This window comes from Neolamprologus brichardi, chromosome 7 (genome assembly GCF_056152115.1).
Source record: "Neolamprologus brichardi isolate AB-2024 chromosome 7, ASM5615211v1, whole genome shotgun sequence".
NCBI lineage: Eukaryota > Metazoa > Chordata > Actinopteri > Cichliformes > Cichlidae > Neolamprologus > Neolamprologus brichardi.
This window is the reverse complement of record NC_142110.1, coordinates 22,496,516-22,522,494: the sequence shown is the minus strand read 5'-3', so window position 1 is coordinate 22,522,494 and position 25,979 is coordinate 22,496,516. Positions and strand designations below refer to the sequence as shown.

Genomic DNA, 25,979 nt, shown 5'->3' with positions numbered 1-25,979 from the left:
GAAGGGATGAAGATGCCCACAGGAACATTGGACCCTGATAAAGTGCTGAATAACTGGACACGTAAGTAGACAGCTTCAGTGACTGGCAAATACCAGTGACTGCTCTTGACTCGATAGTTTTAAATCATTAATCATCAAGAAATTTGCGTGGACATCAATTTTTTTTCTTTTTGCTTTCTTTTGCTTTTTCACCCTTTTTTTTTCTTTTTCTTTTTGATGGTTTAGATTTAACTTTGACTCTGCTAACACTCTCTAACACTGTCTAAAACTGGTCCAAGTCTAGACACAAACTCATATTTACTACTTTAATCCTTATCGGTTTTCAAAGTATAATCAATTTGCATTGGTAAAAATGGACAGTGGACTTGTTTGTGCTGGAAAACAGCTTCTCCATGTGGACATCTATATTGATGAACACCAACCTTCTAGAGGAATCCTGGCTCTTTTGAGCAGACTTCGTCCCAACTGGAAGGCACAAGACATTCAAATGAAGGCAAGTGAATGTTTGTATCTCTAAATGTATGGATTACCAAAGACTGACTATTATTTGTAAGAAAGCATGAAATTCACACATTTTCATTTGTATTTCTAATCTTACTCTCATGAACTTTCAAATGTAACATGCTGACTGGGGCTTGCAGCATCTGAGATGTAGCTTTTGTTTTTTGGATGGTTTTGTTGCATGGTCTGACCTTGGGATGAATTGGCTGGGAAATCCACTCCTGGGAAGATTGTGGTATTGCATTAACATACAGTGGAACCCCGACTTACGAAATTAATTTGTTCCCAAGGGTCTTTTGTAAGTCGAAAATTTTCGTAAGTCGAAGCACCCATCGCGCGTTTTGACTGAGGCGATGCTGAACGATAGGCTATAGGCTAATTGCTAACTAGAACAACAATACGTCGTTCAAGTGGAACAGCGAAGCGCAAGTACGGAAGCCAAGGGGTTGTCACATGATTTGGAAGGCATTGTAGGCTCAGCCAATCAGAGCCAGCAGATTTCGTTACTCGGGCATTTTGCCGTAACACGGGCAAAAATATTGCCGTTCAGTGCCTTCGTAACTTGAATTTTTCGTGAAACGGGGTATTTGTAAGTCGGGGTTCCACTGTACTTCTAAATACACCAGACAAACAAAATGAAACCATATCTGCTTTTATAGGAGTTTAATAGCCCTGGGAAAGCTTTTGAATTTCACATGACTGTTTAACCTGTATTCATGTGTTAAAGTGAATGCATAAACTATGATTTATATCTAAATTTATTGCCTGTATATGGCAAAACTTGACACATCTTATAAGAATGTGGGGAGTGGGAAGGTGAAGCTGCAAGGAGCACGGATATTGAAGGTAGATGAGTTTAAATATTTGGGGTCAATCCCCCCCAAAGCAACAGACAGTGAGGCAGAGAAGAGAGTAAAGGCAGGAGGGGGTGGGTGGAGACAAGTGTCAGGGTTTTTTTGTGAAAGAAGGATGGCAGCAAGAGTGAAAAGGTAGATTTACAAGACAGTAGTGAGGCCTTCTCTGATGTATGTTTTGGCAGAATGACAGAAAGACAGGAGGCAGAGGTGGAGGTGGTAGAATTGAAGATCCAAAGATTTTCATCCCATTCGGGAGTGACCTGGACAGGACAGGATTCGAAAATACACAGCCCAAAGACATACATGTTGGGTTAATTGGAGATTCTAAATTGGCCACCGGTGTTAATATCAGTGTCTGTCTCTTTGTCTTAACTGTTTGATAAAATGGCATGACCGGCATGTACCCTGTCCTTCACCCTACAACAGCTGAGATTCTGAAACCCCATGGCCCAAAACTGAATAGGTTAAGAAAATGGACGGATGAATGAAAAAAAAAAAAGACTGCAGTATAAATGCAGTATCAAAATTAAATTCACACAAAGTGATAAAGTTTTGTCGTGTTTTGGTTGGGCTCCATATTCCACTGTACTGAAAACTGTAGAAAGACACATTTCACACATCAAAATGGAAAAAAAACCCCAAGGTAACTAGACAACAAAAGTAGACTTTTAGGAAATTTCTTTTAGTAGGGCTGTCAGAGGGTCTATTCACAACAGGATAATCCCATTCTGGTCCCATGTGCAAACACAAGGTCCAATATTTCAGAGAAATAGGGTTTATGTTTGTTAGGTGACCCAACATTGGATGGATGACCTCTCAATCCTCACCAGGTCCAGTAATGTACACAAGAGTAGATGTTTCTCTTCAGCTCTCGCACTGCAGTGGCTCCTTTAATGGTGTATTGTGTTCAGCAAGGAATGGATAGACAACTTCTGCTGTTACATTGAGCTTTAACCCAGTATACATAGCATTCCTTTCAAATGACTGTCATTGTTTTGGGTTTTATTGATGATTCCGTGATTCCAACAAACTTCATCATTTCTATTTTATAACAAACTAACAGAACAAGATAAAGGCTGATAAATACACATTGAATGATTTACATAAGATTTTTTGTAGACAGTAGTGTGATTAAAATTTGTTTTAAAGATGGAACAAGAGGATATTTGTAGAATTTTAAAGGCATCCCTTTAAAATTCTACAAATGTTCCAACAAACAAACATGTTAAAGCGAACGCAAAATTCATGTCAAAAAGAAGTGCAGATCAAAGCATGCATATTTATCTTGTGTGTTTTAATACATTTAGGGGGATTTCAAATGACAATTAATAAATTGTAAAAATTCAGCACAAAAAGAACATGTAAGATACAGAGGCAGAAAGAATTTAATGAAAACCAGCCCTGCATCCATATAAATACTGGGTCAGATGTCAAGGTGGGTATGTTTGTTCATTTTCCATTTAGATGAAAAAATGTGTGCAGGTCCCATCTGATGCTCAGAAAGTGCCTTGGGGACTTTGACAGAAATTGAGAGACTGAGAAACCACAGAATGACAACAAATGTCAGAAAAAGTCGTTGCAGACAGTGGTCTCTGCGGTGTTGTTGTGTACACATACTGAGGAATAGAAGCTGTTCCAGAAGTGGGATTTTCAATGTCACCATACTTTCTACAGCTGTGTCTGTAACTATGTATTCATCTACCTGTTGTTGCATCGACTCTACACAACAAAGATGTATGCATACCAGTTTAATTTCAAAATGATTTCATATTTGTTTTTCCATAAAGTACATTAAAAGGAGTGCCAAATCTTTCCATATCAAATGTTTGTTTTTTTTACATTGGATAAAATGGTAACCAATATTCCAAATTAATATGGGTGTATTTTTCAGGATGTATAAAGGCGATCACCCAAATCTTGAACTTTAATATATGCTATAAACAGAAACTGGAAAATAACCAACACACAATAATGCAAAAACATAAAAACAGACAGGCAGCATATGAAGAACAGACACAAGGCTCATATCTAAATTAAAACCATAGCTGATGCTACAACAAAGACTGAGGGGAAGAAATGATTAGTTATACACATTAGGATTAGGAAATGGGGAACAGGATTGGTAACAAGACACAGGTGCAATCAATCACACACAAGTGAAGCTTGTCAATAAAATCAGGGGGGAAACAGGAAGCAAAACTAACCTAAGACACAAAAGAAATCAAACCTTCAAAGTAAAGACAGAAAGTAAAGTACAGCAAAATCACAAATCAGAACACAACACAGAAACTTTGTACTGGGAAAATCCAAACACACTTTAGAATCACCATTTCACCTAACCCCACTAACTTCAAGTCTTTGGACTGTGGGAGGAGGCTTGAATGAACCCAGACAAACTCGGGGAGGATTTCCAAACTCCAGATCTCAAGGTACTGAGTTCAAATCCACCATCTGGCCAGATGAACTCAGGACCTTATTGCTGTGAGGCAATAGGCATAATCACCATACCACAGTGCTGGCCATTTCTGGTATCATGTAGAATAGAAATCAAAGTCTCATTAAGACTCAGTATATAATAATAATAATAATAATAATAATAATAATAATAATTCAAAACTCAACCTATCAGATAACAATCAAAACTCTTGGGAAAACAAAGGCCTTAACTCAAACATTAAAAAAACTCACATGAATGAAAAAAAACAAAACAAAACGGGACCATGACAATATCTGTAATACAGTAAATACATACATTTCTCAAATTTCTGTTAAATTACACGTGCTTCAAACAACATACAACACATGTGCCATGTTCACTGTATAGACAAAATAACAAAGACCAACTAATAAACCTGTAGTTGATCAGCAAGATTTTATGAATCTTTATGATAAGATACTCTCGAACTCAAAGATAAGAACAAGCTGAAACAAAAAACTAAACAGAAACTGAAAACTTTGACACAGGGTCCTTTTACAGTAGATGCTCATGATACAGATTAATTCAGAACCCAGCATGAATTATACTGCAAATAAGCATCTGAAAAATTATCCATAAAAGACTTACTATTCTTTGACTTATATGTCTCATCTAGCTGCTACCTGTTGGTTGTCTAAACTTGTATTCTATGATAAAAAAATTTTTTAACAAAAAGCTGTTACTTAAGTAACCTATTTGAAAATGCAAGTATTCATGTGGCAACACGCTAACATCGCAGGGGATTTCCACATGCATTCTAAATTTTGTATTACACAGGTATTTTCTCTAGTTTCTTTTTGAGTGTACTGATGTGAATTTGCTCTGTTTCTGTGGTTTTATTTTTCCTTTTTCTCCAATAATGTGCACTTAATGGAAGGTTAGTGAAATTTTTAAATGAGCTATAACAGTGGTAAATTAGTGGCCTCTAAATTGATATGGTACTGAAAATGTAATCCAGAATCCTGAAACCAAACTGGGGTCTGCGAGTTGCCTGCTATTTACCTGCCTGTTGTAATTAATGTAGAATAGTATGATTTTCCAAGATTGTTATAAATGTTTTAAGGAAAGTAACCAATTAAAGTTATAGTTACAGAATAATTATATGACTGCCTGCTTTATTGACAGATGGTAGTGAAATGTTATTATCTTTTTTTTTACAGTAGGATTTTTTGTGCGGGTATAATTATGATAACCAGCATCCTGGGTTTTATGGGCTCTTTTGACAGTACAGAATGCTAAAATATGGTATAGCAAAATGTTTCATTTGCTGTATACTATCTGTCCAAAACTGCATTTTTCATGCTCATGGCCCTTTGGATTTCCTTTCATTCCAGACATTCACAGAAGGCATCACCAACCAGCTTATTGGCTGCTACGTGGGCTCTCTCCTGGAGCCTGGTTGTGTCTTGGTGCGACTATATGGCAAAATGACAGAGCTCTACGTGAACAGGGACCATGAAGTGGAGATGTTTCAGATCCTCCACGCACACAGATGTGGTCCTGAAATTTACTGCAGCTTCCAGAATGGCATCTGCTACGAGTTTGTAAGAGGAACTGTGCTGGATGATAAACTGCTTCGGCAGCCGTCTATCTACAGGTCTCTGCAATAACAGCGTTCGCATTTCACACATACACACACACACACATATAGATAAACATCATCTAATTAAATGTATATAATTGTGAATACATTAAAATAGCAAAATTATTTCACAGCTTTACAATCTGTATATTCAAGTTGACAATAAACCTGCCCTAATTTAAGAAACATGAAAGAAAATAATGACAATTCTGATTATTGTCTGGTATGCAAAGTTCATATCCTGAGTATAACTACTGTGTAGGTTTGTAATGATTTAATATCAAAGCGTAAGGGCAGGAGGTTTATTTGTTTATTTATTAGTTTATATGAATAGAAGATTTTTGGCTTTTCTTGCCTCAACATGTTCTTTTCAAATCTTTTTCTCAAACTAGTACAAAAAGGTTTTCAAAATTATCCACTGTAAATAATCATTGTTGATATTTGTTATCCATTTAAAGCTAAGTGTATCAAATATGATACTTTGCATACTAGATTTTGAGACAATAAATAACAAAAAAATGGCAGATGTGGCATATATGACAGAGATCCAAACTAAAATCTGCAAATAATATTATTTTTTTAAATTATTATTTTGTTAGAAGGTTCAATAAACACGCCAAAAAATAAAAAAATAAAAAAAAATAAAAAAAACAGCAGTCTGAACTTCAGCAGCACTTACATCCACAAAACTTCACTGTTAATAATCTGGAGCCTGATTTGTATAACATTTAGCACAAGTGGAGTCTATCATCAGTGAATGCTACATCCAGATGAACAGAATCAAAAGAATAAAAAAAAAAACAAAAAACAAAAAACAAACAAAAAAAACAAAAAACAAAACAAAACACATTTCTGGGCAGGACTTGTAGAGTGATAAATAGAGATATCCAAAATCTCCTGAATTAAATGTAGTATGGACATTTTTTATTTTTACATTATTTTATGCAACTTTAACTTTTATTTCTGAGAAAGAGAATATTTATTGATAGGACATCATTTGCACATCATATCATAAATTTCAGAAAACTTGTAACTCAATTTCTTTTTTATTTTTAATGGAAATAATTAACTTTGGACATTTCATTTGAAGTCATCATTGTACATCATCATCATTTTTTGAGTTCAGGTGTGTACATGCAAACCAAACAGTTCATTTAATTTGTGCCAATGTGGGAGTTTGTTATTAGTAATTTGAGTCATGTTTCATGTTGAGCAATGACATTTGTTCGTGCCCCCATTACATTCATCATTCCCATGATAACAACCTGTCATCATTATTCACAACTCAGGACAGTAGAACTCAACATAGCCAGCCAAGGTTTCACATCCAGGGCCACAATAGACATCAATCAACTTGCTCTGCCTGATACCCTGTGTGGGGAATACCCAGAAAACTTTATGTCACCATTAAGATGCCTTGAGAATGAGCGCTCAAATGGTCAAAAGGTCATAACCACAACAAGGTCCATTTTTTGAAAAGAAGAACAAGATAAGAGCACTAAATGTAGAGGGAGTTGTGTTTCTGCTCTGATAATGATTGTTTGTGCAATAACAGCGTCAGCCAGGCTCATCTGAGAAAATGTTTTCTCTCTGCAGATTGATCGCCACAGAGATGGGGAAAATCCATTCGATCCAGCCAAAATCCGGTCGGCCAGTCAAACCTGTGCTGTGGACAAAAATGTCTCATTTCCTCAAACTAGTGCAGAGCAGTGTCAGCAGCAGTCCAGCTGGGCAGTGGTACATAGGCAGGTACAAGTCATGATAGCCACAGAGCACAATACAATATATAATGCATAATATTTACAATACATCCACTTGTGATTGACCCATTAAGCAACTGCACTGGAAAAAGACAGGAAGATTTGCACTACGCAATAACATATGGGCGGTAGCTTTGCTAAAAAAAACACTAACTACACTTTTTGTTTTGCCAAAGAAATATGCTTGGAGAACTGCTTGGCTGTTGATCACCTGGTGGGGTCATTCAAAGTATTGTTGTGTTGCTAGAGAAAACGAAAAATCCCCAAATGACATCAGAGCTCACAGATAAGCTCAAGCAGTCCTTTGGCATCAGGTGACAGCAGGTATCATTCCCATATGGACATTATTAGTGACATTATTAATATATCCTAGTATATTTGATTAACCGGCACATTATTATGAGACACTCTCTCACTCACTGACATGGGGAGCTACACATTAATATTACCTATTATGCAGCAGCTGCACAACACATCAAAGGTAAACACGTAAAACACGTACTGTAACAGCAGCAGTCATTTTCAGTGCCAGCAGCACCTCTGAAGTGCTCCTGGCTAAATCGTTATCACACTGTACAGGAGCAGAAGCACACAACTACTTGAGGTCACCAAAATGTCATTAACAGTTATTAGTTAGGCTACGAAATGTAGCATGGCATGATGTGTCCAGCACTAAATGGACCGTTAATATGCAATTCTATATTTCTTGTAAAAAATCAAGAGAGGTGTAAATCAGAGATGACTTGGTTAGTTTAATTAGTTGCTTACGTGACATCCACTATTACAACAATATCTTACTGCGATTAATCTACTGCTGTAATCATAATAATAAACTGTATAAAGTACAAGGGCTGAGAGCTTGACAGCTGTAACAACAGTAACTATGGGGGTGGGGCTTAGTGTTTAGTCAGTCATCCTGTCAGGAAGGTTTCAGACTAATGTGTGTGTGTGTGTGTGTGTGTGTGTGTGAGAGAGAGAGAGAGAGAGAGAGAGGCTGTCAATTATCTACTATACTGAAAACACAATGTTTAAAAAACAAAATACCTGATGACTTTGAGACAGGAGGGCACCCCGATGTTTAATTGTGCTGTCCTCTTTGATAGAAACCAGCTTCATTTTCAACTGTTTTATCTTTTAGGCAGCAGCTCTTTCACTGATGTCTTATCATTTTCTCACATTGCTCAAACCAGCCTAAAATGCTCTTGTCCATCCAAATCTTGCCTGGCTTAATGGGCAACAGGCATTTACCCCTCCTTACATGTATGGAAGCCATCACTGTGTGCTGTCACTGGTCAGAGAGATGAGGCGGGGGAGTGGCCTCATTGACACTGAGAGCTCTCATGGGTGAAGGGGTGAGAGGTAAGGGGGGTTACAGGGAAAGACACTACAGAGAAACAGACTCTTGGCTCTCCCTTATCGGTCAAACGCTGAACCTTATTTGTGTTTGCAGCAAAGGGGTCGGAAGTCCATGCAAACAGAAGCTGGAAGGCCCCAAGCTTTCTAGTCACTTTTCTTTTAGCGTGCAAGGCAGGTAGGAACTGAATGAGTCATCCATAAAGTAGAGGCTTGGAAGCAGAGGGCCTTTTATGATAAGAGGTACTTTTAACATCCAGGATTCACAAAAACAAAGGTCTCATAGAGATATAAGAGAAAATCTCCGTAATTAAAAAACTTAATTTGGGGGTCTGGGTTTTTTTTTTTTTTGCTAGCTAGCTAGCTAACTAGCTAGCTAATATGACAATCTAAATTGTGATAAACTACCTCGGACAAGCTGAAATGTATTTATTTATTTTATAACACACTGCACAGATAACAAAAATGTGTTAACACAAGACACCAAATTATGCATGGATGGGTTCTCTGCTACTGAAAATTAAGGCCACAGAGGAGTAATAACCTACTATTTAAGTCCCGTTGCTCCACACAGCAAAACAAGTTCACTTTTGCTAAAGTTGCATGCATATCCTGCTAAACTTCAGTTTTAAAGAGAACACTGAGAACATTGTGAACTCTTCCATTTTACCCACTAAAAGCAGTGAAAGCATGTCTGAATGTGGATCACTCTGCAATATACAATAGGAGACTGCACCACATTTCAGGGCCCAATAGATGGTGCTATATTGTGAAACATTTTTGAGACTTGACAGCCCTGTGCAGCTCGCGCTCAAGTAGATACAGAGCAATTTAAAATAACCTGAAAATGATCAGTATTTAGGAAATGTATCATAACAATGTGGGAAAGCTATGAGAAAATAATGGAAGAAACACTACAAATGACTCTGAGGTGTCAATACTAGAAATTAGAAATTGGGTTATTTTAATCTTACCTAATGTCTTCTCTGTGTGTGTGTGTGTGTGTGTGTGTGTGTGTTTGCATGTTAACTGGTCTCTTGAGTGTGAAAACTGCGTGCAAAACATGGCACAGAGACAGAAAAAGAAAAGACCAAAAAAACAGGTTTTAAACAAGCATCAGAGAAACTTTTGTACTTGAGACTGTATGAGTGCTGATATGAATGTGATATTCAGAGGAAATGGCAAAAGAAAGGCAGAGAAAGAGAGAGAGCAGGAAGAGGCTGCACCTGCAGAGGAGGTCTTCAGCTCTCAAGCCACCCGCTGTGCAGAGGGAGAGAGAGGGGGAGAGAGACAGATCGACAGAAGGAGAAGCGAAAGAGACGAGGGAAGGGGGAGCGCAAAAGAGGCTGCAGCAGCTGCAAGGTTCAGAGAGAGGGAGCACAGTAGAAGTCAGAGCTGGGAGAGAAAAGAAAGAAAGGCAATGGAAAGCAAGAGTGCAACCTCTTTTTCTTCCAAAGCCCCCCTGCTATGTCTCCCGTTTGCACTCTTACAAATTGCATAAAACTGCAAAAAATAGAAAGAGTGCTGGAGAAAAAAGACGAAAAAGAAAAAAAAATCTGCAGTGCTCGGCTGGTGTTTGAAATCATATGTAAATAAGGCACATTGATAATGAAGCGCCAGAGGAGGAAATTCCACTAATTACCTTACAGAGACTTGACAGGGAGCAGGAGGCGAATGTACTTGACGCACTGTTTTTCATGAAAAGGACAGAAAAGAGAGAGGAAAAGATCTGATGGCAAGACGACAGGTTTCCATTTAAAGTCAATGTAAGTCTTTCATTTAGCTTTTGATTCCAAGTAATCGTGGGTTCCTATGTGAACGTCGAGTTGTTAGGTTAAAGGAATGGGTTGGTTGAAAAGGAATCAGGGTGATTCACCATTCAACTGCATGTTTTATTTCATATTAGAGAGGAGATAGATAAATTATGCATGTCAGAGGGGGTCGATTTTAAATAAAGCTGTCACCGGCAAGTAGCTGTGAATCGAGCGCTCTATTCTGGGCCTATATTTTTTTTTTTTTTAAAAAAGGCAGTTTGGTGTTAAAATGTAAATCATTTGTACACTGATGCTTGAAAATAAAGTAAAATAAATCTTAGTTATTTTATCAAAGATCTTGTAACCAGGAAGTTGGTATTTTAAAATACTGCATGTGCCACACTTGCTTATCTCTTTTTATTCAATCCATGTATTTATCTCAGAGGGAAGCAAGACTGACTGAACAGAGCAGAGAAGATAACATACAAAGTGACTTGTTGTGTAGTGGAGGACATGCAGACAGCAGAGCCTCTGTGCCACGGCTATAAACACTATAAACAAGGCTCATCCTCCTCTGCTTTTATTGTGCGTTCCTTGCAGGCCTCACTAAATTATGTCTCCAAGTGTGTATAATACCGGAGCATCTGTTTGTTCCCTTTTCGAATAAATAGGTAGTGTTTAAATTACACTGTTTAAAGTACCCTCTTGCCGTGGCAGTCGTGGGGACCGGAAAGGAAACACAAAAATTAATTAGGAGACGGATGCTTGCACAGCATTTCTTCCAGGTGCATTTTGCACTGACGTCCAAGGACATTAGTGCCGTCTTTGATAGATTGAATAATCAAGAGAGTGAAAACAAGGCATGTGACCTCTCAGCGAGGCTTGCTGAACCGTGTCAGTTTACAAACAAGTTCTACTTTCTTGTCTCAAACTCTCTTGCTCCTCTTACCAAGTGTACGGAAGACTCTTATACAAGTTTAGTTCAGATTTTCATTGGGAAAAAACAATCCCATAGACAACTTCCATCTATCCATTTTCTTCCGCTATTTAAGTCAGGCCTGCAAGAGCCATCGTGGGGTGAGATGCAAGGTTGCACCCTGGACGCCAGTCTGTTGCAGTGCTAACACATAGAAACAGGCAACCATTCGCACTCATATTCACACCTATGGTCAATCTAGAATCACTACTTAACCTAGCTCGATGCATGCTTTCTTCATGTTTGATAAGGCAGATTTATTTTTATAAGCCGGATGCCTACCTACCTGCCAGGTGCAGCTGCGAGTTAAAGACATCACTCATTCATGGGGAAAAAAAGAGCCCTTTTCCATCATAAAAAATAAATAGTTTCAACGTTTTACCTCTTGCAGTTCTGCAGATCTACAAAAGGTGCCCAGCTTTAAGACTTTGTCACAGGAAATGGAGTCACTGAAGAGACACCTCTCTCAGATTGACTCGCCAACTGTCCTCTGCCACAACGACCTCCTGACAAAGAACATCATCTACAATGAAAAAGAGGGTGAGGAAAATTCTTTGGTTTTTAGAATTTCATCAACCTGAAAGCAGTAACAAACAAAAGAAGGCCTAATGCTAAACTACCTTAATTCTAGCTGAAGAGTGGCAGTGCTTCTGAAGCTAATGCTAAAATAGATGAATGTGTGGCAATATTCACATTACTGAAAATGCATTGTCCCTTATTTAATATCTTACCTTATTTGAAGTTATTCTGTTACAAATTTTTTAAACATTTAAAAAAAATATTGCCCGGGGTACTGTTCAGCAAAAGAGACTCCCTGTTCCTTTGACTCTCACAAGGTTCCTGTACTTTCCATAAAAACACGAAGGCTCATCAGTTGTACATCTATATCTGAAATGTGTTTATCATGTTGTCCTAGTAACTGCTGTTGCTTCCCCCCCCTCTACATCCATCAGGAATGGTGAAATTCATTGACTACGAGTACGCCGATTATAACTACCAGGCCTTCGATATCGGCAATCACTTCAATGAATTTGCTGGTGGGTCTTTCAAAATAGCATCAATTTACCTCCAAATCTTTTTCACAGCCAGGACATATAAGATTCCTTAATGTGGAATATATGACTGTAGTAAATATTGTAAATACAGGATGTGATATTTTCAACGTTGTGTTTTCTCTGACTACATCATGTTATGATATAATGTGCCGTGAAACGATCTCCTTCTTGTGACACTGCTCAGAAAAATTGCTGCATTCAGTATGTATTCTGCACAGTGATAAAAGTGGCTTTGATGGACCAGCTGTGTAAGAGCAAAGCACAAGAAGGACTGTCCGAACAATCATCAATGCAGTCGTTTTAGATTATTCAGCTTTCAAGTCGTAACTTGCAAATTATCTACAATTCCCTATGACAGCAGCTGAAGTTATGTCTGATAGTCTTATGCTGGAAGGGGCAGACATTCTCCACACGAATCACATGCTGGAATGAAAGATAACAACTTTTTATTGTGTTCTTTTTTTTTATCCTGATTATACCTCAAACAAAATTTGAAAATTAGCCGATGGCATGGTCTTGAATGATACAACTGTCTTGCAGACATTTGAACATAATTGTTTATGTAGGGAAGCTTTTATACGGGCAACATGAAAAACCAGTCTAGCTTAAATAAAGCGTTTCACTATTATCTGTACAATGTAACCCAGATGTTATGCTATTGCTGATGTATATAGAAGTCAATACATGTGTCTAATTGCCAGGGTGCTTATTTACACTTCACAACATTTTATTACATTTAATATTTTTATAATTCACAAAATTTTATTTTTTAATTTAAAGTAGACTTGTCAAATAAATGCAGTGCAGCAAAAAGCACAATACTTTCTCTGAAATTTAGTGGATAACATGTTATCCACTAAATTTCAACATATTGTTGTCAGCATGTTGTCAACCAGTTTCCATGCTGCTTTCTTATAACTTGTCCATTTGGAGCAAATGTTTCTCACTGCCTGAGTGGGTCTGACAAGTGTTGACCAAAGAGCTGTTGCTCCACTCAAAGTAGATATAGTTCACTGGCACGTCTTCAAAACAAAGAGTTATTTTAGGCATTGTGTTGAATTTTAGCACCGACGGTAGTTCCACTAATGTGTCGCATTTCAGGTGTGAATGATGTTAACTATGACCTCTACCCGAGCTGGGAGCTGCAGAGGGACTGGCTGACGGCCTATCTGGAGAGTTACAAGCACAGCACTGGACGTGAGGTCAAAGTCACGGAGGCAGAAGTTACGCAGCTCTACATTCAAGTCTGCAAATTCTCTCTTGTAAGTGTCTGCTCCCACTGACTTTGTTGAAATATATCATTATGTAGTGCCTCAGCTCTTTGGAAAGACTTTGGAAAGTGACAAATCTCTCAACAGTTATTTCCTTTTCTTAGGTTTTGCTCTTGGAGGGACTCGAATATCTCAATATTAAGAGATTAGCGTATGCATTTCAACAACATCCATATGTGTGCAGAGCTCTGGAATGGCGGGGTGGCAACACCTCACCATCATATTTTAACAATTTACTTTTCCAGCGCCCCCCCAACCCAAGGAAAACCAAACCATCCACAGCTGACCCACCACTGTTCAAACTTTGATGGACTCCATCTGAGTTGATTAGAAACTACCGCAGGGAAAAATGAAACACAGCAGCCAAAATTATTTTTCTTATGACCACAATTTTCATTCTTTGGTGTCTCAAGTGGTGCTGGACTATCTGTCTAAAAGTGCTTTCATAGCTCAACACAATATGCAGAATTGTCCAACCAATTTTGGGGCGGTGTAAATGTCTCTTGAAATAGCACAGAATTGATGAGAAGGCATATTACTTTTTAAAATAACTTGTGCTTCAGCCAAAAAAACCGAAAGGGAAATGCGTGCGTGTGTGTATAAGGGGTAGAATATAGCCTGAAACTGAATGATAGAAGTGATAATATCACGTTGATTGAAATCAGATTGTCTGCAACAAACCGAGGCGGACTCTTGAGGGTAGCAGTAGAAATTGATCACTAACGCCAAGTTTCCAGCTCAACTCGCTTTGACAAGCTGTGTGTCAAAATGAAGCATACAGGGCAGAATACTGATATGTTTCTGCTTAAAAGTATTTACAAATACCCGCATCACGATTAAATAAATTGATTACATCTGCTTTTAATGAAATCAATTAAGTACAAGTTTATCGGTTTCTATCTCCTTAGTATCACTTGGTACATTTGTGAAATAAAAGTATGTTAAAATAATACCATGCTCCGTAGTTTATGATATAGACAAAAAGTGACACTGTAGGAATTGAGGGAAGCCATCCTGCACTGTGTGGCATCGAGGAGGCCTGGCCAGTTGCCAGAGCTCTGCGGCGTGGAGCTGCCTCCTTCCCATCTTAATCCTTGGCAAACTGTGCCAAGACGCAGTGGGGTCCTTACAATCCGTCCTCTCCTCCGCAGGGATCCCCCATGATGTTGAAGCTGTAGCCTGTGGCTTGATGATGTCACTCTTCCCACACATTTATCATCTCCATTTTTCTCAATGGCTCCCTGTCACCGATAGTCTCTGCTTAGTGTTAGATTAATGCTTTCTTAATGGAGAGCAGTTATTAATCATAATGGAAACACGCTCAATCTCCATCTCCAACTAAGGACAGAGATTAGAGATGAAAATCTGCCAGGGCGAAGGAGAAAAGCCAAGGGAAACCGCACATTGCTCTTCAAGTATTTCATTCCACCCTTTATTTGATTATCAAATAAAAATGTGATTATATCACTGGGCCACAGAACAGAGGCCCTTCTGGATCTTATTAAGACTTGCTATTAGTGGCCTTACCATGAAGATTTACAATAAGGGTGGAGAACAACAGAAATTTATGGAGGTATGGAAGTCTGCAAGACTAAGTGAGCAAAACCATTAAGGAGGGAACCATTCAATACAGAGGTTTGTCATTCTGACTAAGCAGCGCGCAACTGGCATGCAGCGGGAGCAGCAGCAGTTCTGGGAGCAGTTACAACATGACAACCGGAGGTCACTGAAGTGTGTTTTCACAGTTGTGCGCTATGGCAAAGGGGAATGTTGCAGGAGCATAAAAATACAGCACCTGCGATTCTGCACTGCAAACACAATGCACAGTTTTACACTTCTCCTGGGACTGGCTGTGTGTTCTTAATGAGCCTGTCATTCAAAGAGATTCCTTCGGTTCATTGTCTCAGCGAGCACACATTTTCCCTGCTGAAGTGTTCCTGAGCAAAGCATAACATTTGACCTCACTGTGGCCTCTGTGTAGGAGGCAAAGAATTATGCTTTTGAAACTTTGTTGTTTCAAAAGGGCGTTTGAGAATCTCATTGTGGTCACATAATGCTGTCATGTTGTCATTCCTTTGATGACAGAGTCCAATATTGTACTGACTGTGTGAGCTTTAATACCACAGGTAGGCAGTACAACAGATAACTGTATTTTGTTAAACAGTACAATCCTTCAGTTATTTTTCCATTTTCCTATGATATTGTAATGGTCTTCTTTTTTCAATATTCAATCTTTATTTTTTATATACTAGCTCCCTGCAAAATCAATTTAAATTCTACAGTTTTGTAAAATACCTGCAAAGTAGCACCAAATCAGCTCAGACACAAATATGAACCAGTGTTACGCTTTTTCAAACTTTAATTTCTTTTTTTTTTTTACTTCCACCAGGCATCCAGCTTCCTCTGGGGTCTTTGGGCCATCCTGCAATCACGTTTCTCCTCGATTGACTTTGACTTCCAAAGGTTTGTCCAACGTCTGACAAAGACATTTAAAACTCCCACAACTCAAAGTATCACTCTGCATAAACAATGCTCAAGTTTCCTAAAATGTCCTGGGTGAGATGTCCCATCCATCAAAAACATGTTGAGTTCATTAGTATTTAAATTGATGTTCTAATTATGTTAAGTGACACCTTCACATTAAAACACTCTCAGTAAATGTTTAATAAAGGAACCCATGTAACCGCAAATAAGAATTATTACTTCACTGCAGTTTTTTTTCAGCAGTTAATGTCATCATCCATCACTTGAAATACTCTAAAAAAGAAAAATATTTATAGGACATTGAATTTAGGCTCTTGGTATATTACTGCAATGTTTAGACAAGCAGGATCTTCATTAGAAAGGAATGACAAAGAATTTGTTGGCAGACAAACTGCAAAAAAAAAAAGCGGTTTAAAAACCTAAGCCTAGAATATAGAAATATTTCATTCTCCCCCCAATGCTTCAAGTCTTTGTGTATTTAAAATCTGGCATAAAAAACAGGCGAGACAAACACACTTCTTCTACTCTTCATGTCACAGACAAAATATTTACACATGAAATTCTCTGCTTTTCTTCACTGATAAGCCGCAACATCATAAGATGAAAGCCTCGGTTTTCACAAAGACTTTCAAAGGAGATCAAAACTAACGTCTTTTATTTTTAACAGTGATCACCATTGAGGACTAGTTATCTTAAACAAGTCCAGGAGACATTCCTCACCAGCAGCAGCACTCAGACAGTTCAGGAAGGCAAAATGTTTCCCTCAACCCCCACTTTTTTTCTGCCTTTCTCCTTTTTCTGCATGCCCCACACCCACAACAGTTGTGATCATGATCCTAATCACTATTGACACACGGCACCCTCCCCTCTGTGTGGCTTTTTCTACTCACTTGCAAGATCAGCGACAGGGCCCCCACCTCATTTCAATCTGGACCTTGGAGGAAATGTGATCCAGAGGGGTGCTGAGGCACAGAGGCACTATTGTTCCAGTGCCGTCGTTCCTGCCTTACATATACATCTCTCATCCCTGGCTGGGCCACATGTGCCTGCTGAACGTCTACTCCTTTAAGCTACCGGCTGAGGTTGTCCTAAAGTGGATGGTGAGGGTTGGGTTACCTTTCTTTAACTGGAGGGTTAAACTGAAATGAGCTCTGAGAGCAACAACAACAACGGAGAACCAAGTCTAATGTTTAAAAGCAGGAGGCTACTATCTAGCTAACCTCTGCCCCACGCCCATCCCTGTCATGCAAGACACATTCATGCACTTAAGCCTCCCTTTCAGGCAAGAGATACATAACATCGCTGGCTTCATCGATCTGTTAAAGTGACAACATTATTACATTCAGACATAGGTAACCTTAGTGCAGACATACATACAACAGACAACATCAGTAACTGTGCAATTTTTGTACAATACATGCAAATGAGTTTTGCTCTTCAAGAAGAAAAAGATAAGAAACTATTTAAACCTTGAGTTGTTGCATGGGTGTGCATACTTGTCTGTGTTGTGTGTGTAATTTCTCCCACTGCTATCCCCCTGAGCCAAATCTCCAATAACTTCCCAACGAGTGACAGGCGTCACCCAGGCCTTGTGCTCTAACCAGAGCCAGATGTAGATGTGACAATAGGGAGCCACAAGGGGAACGCAAACCCGCCCTCCTTTTACCATCCATATTTACTTTTCTTATATGGTTTTTTTCATGTGTTGAAAGTGTCTGCAAGTCAGCAGTCTAGATTTGTGGACGTGCTGGCAAGGCGAGCTGTTATTTGACAAAGACATTATTATAAGGAAATGAACAAGGAGGAGGCCCACTGTTTGGAATAGCTTGACTACAAAATTGAGGGAATTGTGCACAAAAGCACATTGTGAAATGGAATACCTGCATTGGCAGGAGATCATTTTCCCCTACTCTTGCTAAATACAAAAAAGCCTCCATTCATTTCTGATGAAGATAAACATTAAGTATGCTAGTCTTAGGTGTCACCCTTAATAAAAATAGGGATAAATGGGATTGTCTGTGAAGCTTGCTGTTCTTATAGGAGGGTGTCCTCAAATAGATTTTACCTGTGGAGGGTGTAATAGGCAATTAATAGAATAAACTACAGGGTGGGGTTGAGGTGTGTGTGTGTTAAATTAGCTGATAGTGAAGCTATTTTGACTTTTTACATTACTTGGTAGGAATCTATCAAACTCTGTACTAAACTGAAGAATAACACAGATTTTTTATTAAGTTGCTTTTTCTTTACTGGATTTTGTTGGGGAAAATCACAAGTGTGGATAAAAACAAGAAACTGCTGCCTGGAATTCTTTATCGAGGAATGTTTTGTATAGGAATGGTAAGCGATTCAATAAGAGAGCAATTAGTGTTTAAGTATTCTGTCAGTCTATATGTCTGAACTCGCCGGATTTTTCAGATTCACACAATTTTCATTTACGCACATGCAGTGGAATGAGTGCATTCAAAGAAGAGCAGTGCATACAGTGGACATAGCAGAGAGAAAAACTAGGCCGACATTGATTGGATTTGTTTCTTTTTACAAAAAACAAGTTCAGGACCACTATAGGAAATGAATGGGATTCCCCCCGAAGAAAACCTTGCTTATCTCAGCAAGACAATGTCAAACCACATTCAAGAATTACAACAGCATGGCTCTATAGGAAAGAGGTCTGAGTGCTGTGCAGTTACCCACTGAAAACTTTTTCGTGTCATATGAAACATCAAGTACGAATGGGGGAAACATTAGGTTATCGACTACATGTCTCGTGGGTTTCCAACAGCTTTGCTAAAAGTAGTGATGAACATGCCCGCGTTACAACTTGAGCATGTTCCAGGATTTGTTTTGCTGGCATCCAAAACATAATCTAGTCATTAACAAACACTGGGCAGCAGGGTTCAGTGGTGTCACCCCACAGGGAGCATGCTAACTGCTAATTCTAAATTAGCTGTATTTCATCATATAATATATGAAAGTCATGTTCTGAGTCAATTCACAGTTTATACAGCATCCATATTTGTGTGGAAAGCAACTTGTTCATAGCTGTACAACAGCTCTACCTCCCCCACCTCCTGTATACAGAAAATGCTATTGTAGCAGTCAGCAGAATCTGATTCTAGTGGGTCATTATGAAAATATGAAAATGAAAATGATGAGCAAACACTTTAGTTTTCTGGACCAATAAGGATAAGGGAGGCTTCATTCTGCTGTCTGAGTAAATGAAAGAAGTGTCAGTTATCAACTGTAGCACATGACTTGCTTGAAATTAAGTCTGTCCAGAGAAAACGCCTGTTGAGGCGCCAAACCACAGCGAGCAAAGTGAAAATTGTCTGCTGGCCTCCGCCAATGATTTCTACTCCCCAAAATTTTTTTGCAGTGGCAAAGGTTATACACACAGTATACCAACTATCTCTATCAAACAAATACTGGTAAATCTAAAGGTCAGCCTTCAGCAAAGCAAAAACTAAAAGAAAGGAGAAAATGATGAACAAAAGCAGACAAAAACCCAGGCTTTGACACAATAATTAGAGTGTAGCTTTACCCAGAGATGCAGGTGGGAAAGAATAACTAAAAGGCATGTGACTAAATTATCGTTTTGTCTCACAACACAAGCGCTTGAAAACTGATTTGGCATTGAGGAGTTCAGTGAAAGCACTGATTAAAGGACAAACTCCTCTCTGTGCCTATATTTTCTGTGCTTTTGAAACTTCACTTTATTTCAAAGGGTATAGTATAATGGCCAAGGGCAACAGCGTACTCAGACATCAGATTTATTGAGGCGTTCAATAATATGGTTTGAACACAAAACCACTTCTCTAGCCGTTAAATTCTGAGATGCGCTGAAGCTTTGGCACAGCTTTCAGGCTCATTGCTTCATTTGAGAGTCTTGATGCTATTGTTATGCAAGATTGACAAACAAAAACACAGTAGCCACCTATAAACCAGACAGAAAGAGCAGCCTGTAGCGAACAGTGAAAGATACATTATGGCCACAGATATATACAGAGGAGGGAAGCAACAAAGTACAACTACTTTGTTTTTGGACTTCTGTAGAACTTCTAGGTATGTGTACTTTACCTACTTTTGAGTTTTACTCCCTACAATTTAACAGAAATACCTCTACTTTATACTCATATATTTTCAAATGATGGAGTAGTCAGGACAAAAGAGAGGGGTTAAAGTGGGCTGCAGTGGTCCAGAACAGCATCCTCAATGTAGATGTGATCACTACAGCTTCTAGCTAGACTATAGAAGAGAAATGAGCATAAAGGGAGCATAAAGTGAGTAAAGTGTCAGCTAATTTCAGCTGAACTAATATCATGCAATTTGTCACAGAGCATGTCTGCTAGCTAAAGGTGCAGCTGCTGTATTTCAGTGGGAGAGAAAAGAATGTGAGAAGTTAAGTCAGAGATGGAGAAAGACAAGACTGACAAATACAGGACAAGAGAGTAGAAGACAGATTTCTATTGAAGCTAAGTCAGTGAAACCTGATAAACTGGAAATTTAAAGCCTACAAATAATGTCCACTTTCATTTTGTGAATAGATGTCTGAGCTTTACACAATTTCAAGTGATGTTTTTTCACACTGTGAAACTTTTTACAACACAAATTGTAAAATGTTTGAATAACTGTCTGTTATTCAAAGGTTCAGTGAACATGCTAGGCAGGCCAAACAGGTTAGTTTGCAGTGCTGTGGAGAGGTCTCAAGAGATGGACTAATGCAGTTGGCTGCCATGTTCATGGTCAATGTTAGGTTACATAAGGAGTAGCAGATATCAAAGACAGCTTAGTTGGATGATGCTGACTAGATTCACTCAGCCCAACTAATCTCAGGATCCCCATTCCTGCTGAATCCCACTTTAACCCCTGATTATATTCATTTTTCTGTTTAAATGTAGAGGCAGAACCTGCCATTTACAATGTAGGTAACCACAATTAGAACTTCCTCTTTTCTGTTCTACATAACAGATGTTTGAGATATTCATCAGACTAAGAATTTACAGCGCTTTACAGCAGTCACAGCGCTTCACCTGATCCACATTTGTCACATTTTGTTACAGCCTTGTTCCAAAATGGATTAAATTCATTTTTCAACTCAAAATTCTACACAAAATATCCCATATTAACAAAGTGAAAATGTCTACTTGATATTGTTGCATTCAATTAAATGTAAAAACAAAAATATAATATGTGCTTATGTATTCACAACTTTTGCCATGACACACAAAACAGGCATGTATCCTGTTTGCAGCTTGATTTGAGTCTCCCTGTGGTAAATTCAGTTGTTTGGACATGATTTGGAAAGGCACACACCTGTATATGTAAGGTCTCAAAGCTGACAGTGCATGTCAGAGTGCAAACCAATTCAGGACAATGATTTCAGCACCGCTCCACCAATCAGGCCTGTATGGTAGAGTGGCCAGGCAGAAGCCACTCCTCAGTAAAAGGAACATGAAAGCCTGCATACAGTTTGTTAAAAGGTACCTAACAGATTCTCAGATCATGAAACAAATATTGAACTCTTTGTCCTGAATGCCAACAGGGACACTGTCTAGTCAGGGTCAAGGGAAAGATAAATATATAGCAATGTACAGACACATCTTTGACGATGACCTGGTCCACAGTGCTCTAGACCTGTGGCAGGGGTGAAAGTTTATCTTCCAACAGGACAATGACCCTAAGCACACTGCCATGACAACAAGTGTGTGACCTCAGGACCACTCGGCAAATGCCCTTGAGTTACCTAGCCAGAGCCCAGACTTGAACCCAATGCTGAAAAAATATGAAAATGGGTGTTCACTGATGCAACCCATTTAACCTGATGGAGTTTCAGAGGTTCTGCCAAGCTTGTAGCATCAAACTCAAAAAGACTTCAATACAAAGTATTTAACAAAGGCTTGTAAATACTGTTTGTATTGTCATGTATTTTTTACTTTTATGTTTGGAGCACATTTCATGGACTGTACTGTTTCAGTTTAGTAAGAAGTTGAATCAGTTATTCAGCTTTTACCAGATAATTTTTTAAAAAGAATCTATAATTATATTTAGTATATAATCGTATTCATTATAATCGGCATTAGAATATTATATTTAATATATCATATATTATATAAATGTAATCATTATATAATAATTATATTACACATTTATATAATTATGTGGAAAATGTCTAATGAATGAATAATGAATAATAATTTTAGGTACTAATTTCTATCATTCTCATATAAAGACTGAGACTGAAAAGACATGAATATTTTGACATTACAAGTATGTTTCAAACAGTTTGCAAGTTGCCAATATGTCAAAGAGGCTTCAACCAAAGAATGTTAATAATATTATAAATATTATATGTTTACTACAGGCAAGTAGGGTCAAATAAAACTCTGTGTTGTTGAATTGAATTGTGGAACTGTAGCCACTCAGACACCTTTTAGATGCTGTTTTTCTGTCAAAGCCAGTGGCACACAGGTATACACAAAGTTTCCATGATGCCATGATAAGTATTGTCAATAGTACGACGAGTCTTTTCACTCCCAGTTTGTCAATATGAATTCCAAATTGTCCCTGATGTTTCATGGGTGTGTCTGTAATTGGAAAAGCTCTGTGTAAATTTTTTAAGCACTGTACAAATGGGTAAATTTTTCTTCTCATGTAAACCATTACAAGTGGTGAGACTAGATTTAAATTTATTTTTTGTGAAACACCGCTTCATAAGTTACTCAAGTAAAACGTACATTTATGGTAAAGAGTGATCTTAAGACAAAATTTGCCATTTTGTCATGATTGTTCATATAGGTAATGTAATTCAGTGTTGTACCACATGTATATGATCACATGAAATAGACAGGACAGTCTCAGTTATTTGACATACTTGCCTGAGCACATTTGATCTAAGGTTGACACATGCCACCCTTGATCAATGTGACTTTCCAGCCAACAGATCAATGTACAGCTGTACAGTCTTTAAGGCCCATTTAGTTTTTGTATAGTGTATAAAATTTTTTTCTGTTATCTAATCATGTGTTTTCTGTCTCCTGCTGTTTTATCAGATATGCCACTGCACGACTGAACTTCTATTTTGAGAAAAAAGAGGAATACTTTGGATTGGCAGTGAACTAATTAATCCCTCTACTTTTGCAGAAAAATTATGTGTTTCTTGTGTCAAACAGTGATGTGGACCATATGTGAGATGGTGGAAATGGAAAAGCATAGAATAACCTTATAAAAGTGCTTCCCATAGTTTGTTATTTCAGGCTGTATAGTGTGAGTTAATATGTTTTGCTATCACTGTGATTTTTAAAATATTTGTTTTACCACAGTCAGTATGCCGATAAGCCTATTTGGCAAATTGAGAAGAGGCTCGTGCCAGAAATGAATTAATTGTTCCCACATTCAGCCGAGTCACATAAAGCCACAAAAATTGAGCTTGATCATAAAACACATAAGAGGGTTATTTGCAGGCTTATTCAGTGTGTACCACAGTTTTGGTGGAAAACAAGCTTTCATTTCAACTTATTTACTGTACCAAGGGCATTATTTTAATGGTTCTCTTTCAGAATGACTTGCTATAAAAATATCATGTGTGACTTACAGGGTGTTCGTTAATGTTGCCATAAAATGAAAATTTAAGAGAAAATCTTTTGTGTTGACCAACATTATTGAAGCTGTCACTGTGTGAAGACAGGCGAAACCGAATCAGGAGTTACATGGTATGTACATGAACCAAAATGCAATGCTGACTGATATCAGTGCTTTAACAAGTGGATTTTACTTACTCTGTTCATTTAATAAGGTAAAAATGTACTTTAACTCCTAGTAGTGATCTGTTTTTTAGAAATATTCATCAAAATTTAGGCCCACAAACATTGTATGATCTTGGTGTAATCTCCTTGAATATGTCATAGCATAACAGGCACAGCCTTAATTATTGCTTTTTTTGTCATAGAGACTTGTAGGAATAACTAACCATTCACCCTTTTACTTAGATTTAAATGTCATGTGCCATGCATATACATAAACAATGAAATGGTTATGATTGACCAACATCAGGGAATTTGATTGAAATACTTTGCTGTTTGCTTTTCGGCTCAATTCAAATGCACTTATATAGCTCCAAATCAGAACAACCCTCGCCTCAAGGTGCTTTATGTTGTAAAGTATAGACCCTACAACAATATATTTGAAAATAAATAAGAGGTGTTAACAGGTACACTAAAGCTAGTAGCTGAGGACATATTATTGTAAAAATACATTCTGTCATGCATTTAAGTGCACTTAAACTGTAATTATGAGGCAGATTGCTCACATTTTTATGCTTCCAAAGTATATAAATAACAGAACATAATGATATAAAGAGACAGAAATGAGCAGTGTGATCCAGATTCAACTTTGTAACTGTAAGAGCTTTTCAAATGAAAGCTTTCTTTATTTTACTGTTTAAAAGAATCTGGTATTGATTAAAAGTGCTACACTGATTGTTCATATAGGTAATGTAATTCAGTGTTGTACCACATGTATATGATCACATGAAACAGAACTTCAATTGTAGTAGAAAACTGAATAACGGCCATTAAAACAATAACTCTGGCCAATATCAGGAAGATGCTACCCTTATATGCAGCATAAAGCAGCGGATTTGTCCTCACTACTAAAAATATTGGTTTAGTGAGAATACAGCCTAAGTAGAGCGTGCAAGAACAGAAATAGTTACATGCTAATAAGACAACTTCAGCTCTTTGTAGCCTTCTGCACAGACAGCACGCTAATACAAAAGTAGCAACAAAAAAAAAAACTAGAATGTTAAAGTCATTCTGTGAAATGAAATAACATACTGATTACTTTTAAGAAAAGTAATTGGTTATGTGTAACACATTACCTTTGTTGAGTAACAACAGCAAAACTGAGCAGAGTGATGTAATTCTGTTGTTTAGGCTAAGGCAGGGTGGATGGCAGAGGCTCCATAGCTCATTAGTACAACTGTCTGATTCTTAAAATCAGCAAATACTTTTTCAGTATTCGACCAAAACCACAGTTTATTTTTCTCAAATGTTCACCAAGTGCTTATGGCCTTGTGATATATCTCCCACTGCCACAGTATTTTCACAATTGTCAAAACAGTATTTCCAGAATTGTCAAAACAGTTTCACCACAAACTCCATTTAATGGCTGTTCTGAAGTTTTTGATCCTATCACTGTATCTTCAGCGGATGGAGCAGCTTAGATGTCATGGAATTATCGATTTTTCTAAGCACTTAAAGGCAACTCTAGAGAAGAATGTCTGCATTTGGATGATTCGCCAGAACCTCAGACTATTTTGTTTTCTAACATTTGTAATGTCATTGCTTGGATTCTGTAACAGCATCTGCAGAATAACTTGAGGATAGAGATAGCTTGAAGTTATGGCACATAAAATATCATTAGGGAATGGTTAGGCTTAGGTAAGTCAAGGCTGGTTTTTATGCTTTGGCTCTGTGGTCTTACATGTTATTTAGTTTCAAGGTACCCAAAAAGTGAGTGACCTGTAAGCAGTGTAGAAACAGATGAAGCTACTGTGATACCTGCTGTATGTATTCTCTCCAGACACAGAAGGTTTGAGAAAGACATCACAATATGATTGATAAAATTGTGAAACTTTGTAGCTAAGTGATACCAAACTCCTGTATTAAAGTTGGTCTGTACACCACCCCAGCTTCCACACCCTTGTAATGTGCATTATTACATAAAAAGAAGAGTACATCCTGCAGTATTGAATGATGGCATTGGGCCTAAATGTTATAACACAAAAGGCATTGGCCAGTATACGCATATAAACACTTGAGATGAAAAGCTTTGCAGCAGAGAACAAAAAAAGGTTGAGGGGTCAAAACTCTTGAGACTGAGTGAGAAAATCAAAAGCAGGAGGCAAATATGGAAT

General features: G+C 38.0%; 1 protein-coding gene across 3 annotated transcripts; it reads left to right on the top strand.

Annotated features, from left to right (window-relative positions):
• On the top strand, nucleotides 1-25,979 carry LOC102778184 (ethanolamine kinase 1). Of its 3 annotated transcripts, none has more exons than XM_035913229.2 (8): nucleotides 1-61; nucleotides 386-493; nucleotides 5,169-5,431; nucleotides 7,013-7,165; nucleotides 11,651-11,799; nucleotides 12,213-12,296; nucleotides 13,416-13,576; nucleotides 15,975-22,143. In XM_035913229.2, exons 2-8 carry the CDS (start codon nucleotides 488-490, stop codon nucleotides 16,143-16,145), a joined length of 987 nt encoding a protein of 328 aa, XP_035769122.1. In that variant the 5' UTR covers nucleotides 1-61; nucleotides 386-487; the 3' UTR covers nucleotides 16,146-22,143. The 3 variants fall into 3 exon arrangements, with proteins under 3 accessions (XP_035769122.1, XP_006782438.1, XP_035769114.1); XM_006782375.3 differs by lacking the exon at nucleotides 1-61 and adding an exon at nucleotides 23,116-25,979 and having other exon boundaries at nucleotides 72-493; nucleotides 15,975-16,048; XM_035913221.2 differs by lacking the exon at nucleotides 1-61 and having other exon boundaries at nucleotides 72-493.